Source organism: Micropterus dolomieu, linkage group LG02 (assembly GCF_021292245.1).
Source record: "Micropterus dolomieu isolate WLL.071019.BEF.003 ecotype Adirondacks linkage group LG02, ASM2129224v1, whole genome shotgun sequence".
NCBI lineage: Eukaryota > Metazoa > Chordata > Actinopteri > Centrarchiformes > Centrarchidae > Micropterus > Micropterus dolomieu.
The window spans coordinates 6,068,403-6,075,139 of NC_060151.1; the positions used below are offsets into that span (position 1 = coordinate 6,068,403).

The window sequence follows — 6,737 nt, forward strand, 5'->3', positions numbered from 1 at the left end:
ATTGGCAATTATTTGGATAATCAGTTAATCTTGTAGATAAATTTTTTTCTAGCAAAATGGCAAACATTCACTGGTTCCAGCTTCTCAAAAAATACATTTGAGCAGAAATTTATATAGGACCTCATGTCACTCCCAATACTTGTATATGTTCAAAGGATCTCTGGTCTGATCCCCTGCAGACAGATTGGAGGTGAACAGCCGGCAGTGGGATTTGGTCAGTTTAAAAGCTCACGGCTCACGGCTCACATCCCACGTTAGGCTTCTGACACTCTGCCCAGGCTACTGCAGGCATGCACACGTTAGAAACTTTAGCATTTGTTGAGAACTTGAAATAGTACACCCAAGTCAACAGCAACATTTTGTATCGACAAAGGTACCTTTAACCCTAACCGCTCAAGTGGAGCTGCTCAGGGCGTTCCTGCAAAGCTTCCTCTCAGTGAAACTTCCCTGAATAAAGGTTAAAACAAAAGTACAGTAAATATGTTGCTGGAAGCAGCAGTCGTTAGCTTAGCTTGGCATAAAGACTGGAAACCGGGGGGTGGGGTGGCTAGCCTGGGTCTGTGGGAAAGAAAAGACAATCCACCAACTTGTACAAACTTGCCGTTTTATGGTGGGTTATGTGCTGGACTAATTCTTGGCTCTGAGCATTAAATAATGCAGGAAGTTGCTGTGCTGGGCTAAGAACCGTTAAATTTCGATTGATTTTATTACATTTTGACAGAGCCAAGCTGCTAACCAGCAGCTAGGTAGGTAGGTAGGTATATTGTGACAAAATATATACATAGCAAGCAATATACATTAATGTGAAATCAGGAACTGACATGTCATTGAAATGACATAAATTTAAAGGATAACACGGTTTTATTTGACTTCCCTGAAACCTTAACATAAGAGAGCATTGTGTGAATTTTGAACTTCTTTTGGTGAGGTGATGCTTATTTGAGCACCTTATTGCTGTCCCATTCATTCTTGATGTTTCTATAAACACAGCTGTGATACTCAATTTGCTTTTTATAATCCTCATATCTGGCAACATCATTTGACCTGTGGTGACCTGTGCAACTGCATGCTGCTTTGCACAATATTCTCCACAAATTGAGGACACAATCATTGTAGTTAAGATAATTCTACTGTGTCTTGTTAATCTGAGCATTACAAAAGCCAAGAAACTTCATCTGCATTACAGTAGCCTGTGAGCAAGGTGCAAACAACCATCCAGTGTCCATTCAAGCTCGTCCTGCTCGTCTCCCCAACATCAAGCTACAGGATTTAAAGGTTATAATACCCGACATGGTGTCAGAAACTTCATTTAGGCTGTCGAGGTAAACATCGGTATTGTGAAGGTGTGTATTGCGGGTGATTGCACGTGAACACAGACTCTGGAAATAGACGTGCATTAGCCTCCTATAAGCCACTTAAACTAATCTTAGCCAGTTTTGGAAAACATCCACCACTATGCGTAAAGTGAAATGTTTCTCTCATGCACTTTCCTACTGAAATGCATTCATGAAAAGATAAAGAATGACATAACGATGAGCACTGAAGTATGAAATCCAATAAATTCACATTAAGCTTGTGCTCCCTGTGAACATAGCTGCTCCTTAACAGATTTACAGCACGAGTAAAATACACGTATAAAGACATACTAAGGGAAATACAGCATTACATTAGTCATTAACAAATGTACAGAAAATGTGTTTTTCAGCTATTTATCTGGCATAAGCCATTAGTTTGACTTTGGTAACAAATGAACTTATGACTCACTCTAAAATGAACTATAATACAAAGTAAAACAGCATATAACTCACCCTGTTACGTGTCAGTCTCTCTATGTCCTTTGGATTTTATCTTATTGATTTGTTTTGCATCCAAATGTACTCTAGACAAATCCACCACTGACTGATGAGATGTTCTCGCACACAACTGCCCCTCCCTCCCCCTTCTGTGTTAATCTCCACAATATCCCTCACTGCCAACTACTTACTGTCCACCTCCACTGCAAAAAAGTCCATCTTTAAGAGCAAATTCATCTAACACTGTGACATTAAATAGTTTCCCTCTCTACATTACTGAGACTTTTTTATTATACTGTGGTCCAGCTTTGAGAAGTTTGTCAGATAGAAGATCCACTCTGTTGAATAAGTGAATTAAATACCAATCAGGGAGACTTGCGTTGCTGTCGGTGGAATTATTTGTGCTGCAGAGCTATTTCTTCTGTATGTCAATAACACCAAATGTACCAAATAGTTAATTTAGGCAGATGGTGGGTGGAAGGTTGAAGTGACTGTGTTATGGCTTAACTATGCAGTACTAAATATCTCCAGAGGATGGCGATGATGCATTACAATACCTATCCCAAAACAACCCAACTGATGTCTCCAAAGGCTCTCAATTCCCCACCTTTGCTAGGTGATGTAAGCTTTAATGCATCAATTAATAATATTCCAATAATAAAGCACATGTTATGAAATTTTATGCATAACCTTTACTTTCACTTTTGGTAAGTTAAAAAATTTTGAATGCATGACCTTTATTCAAGAGATTTTCTACCCGTTATTGCAACTTTTACCCAAGTAAAAAAAAAAAGGACCTCTACCACTGCCAGGCATCCAAAACTGCTTCTGTGTTAGGTTTGGATAAACAGAAGAAAACTGCTCACTCAGATTTAGAGGCGATCTTTAACCCAAAACACCATAATCTGTTAAAGGTAGACCAGCTATACAGACTTGCAAGACACTGCCATTTATGCTCTTGATTATCAGCATTATGTTGATGATTTAGCAATGAACAGCTCTATAATTTCATCGATTAAAAGACAGTGTAGCCAAAAACAGATACGCCCCTCACTTATAAGAACTGCCCCCACACTGGCAAAGGTTTTGCTTGTCCATATAAAGGTGTTGATGTTATGAACATTTAGGGGACAAATTAAGGTATTAACTTTGATATAATTCTAGCCAGTTAACACAGCTTTACATGCAAGCTCCATTGAAGAATTTAAGCCAATTACTTGACAATCTTTGAATTTAGACCTTTTAAAAAGCTAGACACCTGGTTTATTCATGACTCAGTTTGTAAACATCACCTACAGCTTTTAGGTCAATATGAAGAGCTCATGTAACAGATGCAGACAGACATCAGAGTCCAGCTCAAAATGTTTATTCAGATAATCACAGTTAAAATATTACAAGGGGAGGTTTATAGTTAGAGTGCAAAGCAGAAGCGGAGATCCATCCATCCTTCCTTAGAACATTAACACCACAGAGAACGTACGAGAACTTAACAGAGGTTAAGCCAATTAGATGTGAAATTACGCTCGTAAATAAACTGGAGCAGAAGGTTGCGTTTAGTTTAAAGCCCAGGGACTTTGCGTTTAGCTCTTGCCCTCCAGGGTGTGCTTGTCAAACAGGTACTCTGCCATCTTGTTGGTGTTGGCGTCCATGCGGGTGAGGTTGCTAATGTGGTCGCCCAGCTTCTTGATGGCCTCCACCTGCTCGTTCAGGTAGTGGGTCTCCAGGAAGTCGCACAGCTGAGGACAGGATGACAGAACAATTGTTGGTTTGGTAAAGACAGTTTACTACCAGTACTGAAGAACCCCACAAGTTTGTCTTTTACCCAGCAGGAGTCATGTTAATTGATTCTGGTATTGATTGTTAAAAACAAAAACACACACCACACACAGAAAATCCAAAGGCCGTCTGTCATCATCAAATCTAAGTTTTGCATGTTAAATGAACAAGTTAATGCTATAAAATAAGCCGATTTTCTAAGGTCTATTGACAGCACTCACACAACCTCTGTTACCCAGGATGCTCTTTTGCACACCTCTAAGCATTAATTGACTATTCATACAACTTACATGAGGGTCTACATGTCCAGAAGCCAGTTTGTGCAGGTCCAGCAGAGCCTGGTTGACATTCTTCTCCAGCTGCAGGGCGCACTGCATGGCCTCCAGCCCGCTCCCCCACTCATCACGCTCTGGTTTCTACAGAAGAACAGTCAATTATAGCAGCATTATAGCAGACTGACACACAGGGTGAGGGGGGGACCAGTTCTCTGGTCTGAACTGACCTTGACGTCCTGCAGGACAATGCGTCCTCCCCTTTTGTTCTGGAAGGACAGCAGCTTCTGAGCATGCTCCCTCTCCTCATCACTGTTTTCCTTGAAGAAATGGGCAAAGCCTGGAAGGGCCAAATCATCACGGGAGAAGTAAAAGGCCTGTGAGGGACAAGGCGGGAGGAAGGCAGAGGAGAAAAACAGTCATTAGGAGACATGACCCATCAATATTTGGCTAAAATTAATAAGTTTTGACAAAATGTTCTCAGCAGTCATGGTTTTGTGACTAAGCCGACTACACTCTTGACAAGCACCGACAGTAGCACAAGCATGACGCAGCACTTGGTGGGCAGGGGAAAAACACACCATGATAAACAACCAAGAATTGCATGAACTTATTCTTTCATTTAGTATGAACTCATTAGCAATTGTATTCACTACATTTCCTTTTCAACACAAAGTCTTTCAGTCATCAAATGTGGGTGGGTGATAAATGATAAAGCCATCACGCAGCCTACTTCGCATGTTAATATGTAGGTTGTTTTCCTCACCATAGAAGTGTAGGTGTAAGAAGCGTACAGCTCCATGTTGACCATCCGGTTGATGGCGGCCTCGCACTCGCGGTGGTAGTTCTGACGCACTTGGGACTCCATTTTAGCTGGCGTTTAGCTTTTTATTAACAAAACGGTACAAAAACAGAGCTTTACGACGACTTTATCAGTAGTGTTCAAGTAGAAAAGGCTTCTCGTGTCCGGAATGCAGAGTAGTTGAAATAAAAGCGGGACGAAGGAAGAAGTTCCGTTCAAACACTGTTGAAGCAAGAACTCCTCAAGATTTTCTTCCCTGGTGTAACTGGCAGGTGAGTCGCTCCGAGTATTTATACCAGACACGGCAGACCTCATGACGTCACTCTGCACATTTCCGCCAATCACAGAGCTGAGAAAGCGCATGACAGAGGCAACGCCTTGCGCTGAGAGATCCAGTTCCTTTTTCACTCCTCATTGGAGACATGGAGGTTTAATGTTCCGTTTATTTATCCTGAACTGCTGACGGCAAGTCACCTGCAATGACGAAGCACTTTTAAATAGCACTAATTAAAAAACAGAACAGGTTTAAGTGTTTTATTTATGTATGTAAAGTGTAAAAACAACAGCACAAAAATTAAAATAAACAAATTTAATACAAACAATAAACTGCAAAAACAAAAAAAGAACCAGAAAAACGTAATACTTGTAGACTCTCATCTTGTGTAACAGTGTTAACACCGAGCCATACTAAAATAGAAATTGTGTTCAAACTGTCTCATCTCAAAACACATGTAGGCTACACAGGTACTTCCAACTGCAAATGACTTTACAATAATTAGTTTCGATGCGGTTTCAGTCTCTGTTGGTATTATAGTGTTCTTGAAAACTTTATGGAGATTCAACTGAGTGCTGGTCTTGTCTTTTTTTTCTATAAGCTGACCTAGCTCTGCATGGTAGCCAACTTCCCATAAATTTAGGCAGTCTCTGGAATATGGTTAATTATACTGGAGTACTCGCAAGTACAAAACAACATCTAAAAACTGCTGATAGCTTGTTTTCAACCAAGGTAGTTTTTAGTACTCAATACCACAGCTCTGTTGCAAAACACAGCTGACTCTGAAAAGGCTGAAAAGTCATATCATTGATGAAACAACATAGAGACCAAGAAAAGTATTGCAAAATTTACAAGATACAATAGTTTATTTGTCATTATACTGAAGATTGTACAACAAAACAAAAGTTTGTATTCCGTTCATGCAACACACACAGAACTTGACATATACACTCACCTAAAGGATTATTAGGAACACCTGTTGAATTTCTCATTAATGCAATTATCTAATCAACCAATCACGTGGCAGTTGCTTCAATGCATTTAGGTGTGTGGTCCTGGTCAAGACAATCTCCTGAACTCCAAACTGAAGTGAGTATTTCACAATCTGCTCAGTTACTGGGATTTTCACACACAACCATTTCTAGGGTTTACAAAGAATGGTGTGAAAAGGGAAAAACATCCAGTATGCGGCAGTCCTGTGGGCGAAAATGCCTTGTTGATGCTAGAGGTCAGAGGAGAATGGGCCGACTGATTCAAGCTGATAGAAGAGCAACTTTGACTGAAAAAAACACTCGTTACAACCGAGGTATGCAGCAAAGCATTTGTGAAGCCACAACACGCACAACCTTGAGGCGGACGGGCTACAACAGCAGAAGACCCCACCGGGTACCACTCATCTCCACTACAAATAGGAAAAAGAGGCTACAGTTTGCAAGAGCTCACCAAAATTGGACAGTTGAAGACTGGAAAAATGTTGCCTGGTCTGATGAGTCTCGATTTCTGTTGAGACATTCAGATGGTAGAGTCAGAATTTGGCGTAAACAGAATGAGAACATGGATCCATCATGCCTTGTTACCACTGTGCAGGCTGGTGGTGGTGGTGTAATGGTGCGGGGGATGTTTTCTTGGCACACTTTAGGCCCCTTAGTGCCAATTGGGCATGGTTTAAATGCCACGGCCTACCTGAGCATTGTTTCTGACCATGTCCATCCCTTTATGGCCACCATGTACCCATCCTCTGATGGCTACTTCCAGCAGGATAATGCACCATGTCACAAAGCTCGAATCATTTCAAATTGGTTTCTTGAACATGACAATGA

The 6,737-nt window shown here is 40.8% G+C and overlaps 1 protein-coding gene across 2 annotated transcripts in view; it reads right to left on the reverse strand.

Annotated features, from left to right (window-relative positions):
* Positions 1–3,143: 3,143 nt before the first annotated feature.
* LOC123984660 (ferritin, middle subunit-like) overlaps positions 3,144–6,737 on the reverse strand; it is a 12,520-nt gene continuing 8,926 nt past the window's right edge. The window contains exons 1-4 of one of the 2 annotated variants that reach the window (XM_046071663.1): positions 4,608–4,910; positions 4,072–4,218; positions 3,860–3,985; positions 3,144–3,529 (exon numbers count right to left, since the gene is read on the reverse strand). In XM_046071663.1, the coding sequence (XP_045927619.1) occupies positions 3,374–3,529; positions 3,860–3,985; positions 4,072–4,218; positions 4,608–4,709 (531 nt within the window). In that variant the 5' untranslated portion in view covers positions 4,710–4,910 and the 3' untranslated portion in view covers positions 3,144–3,373. Of the gene's footprint in view, positions 3,530–3,859; positions 3,986–4,071; positions 4,219–4,607; positions 4,911–6,737 lie in introns of those variants that run through there. The other variant, XM_046071673.1, reaches the window with a different exon arrangement.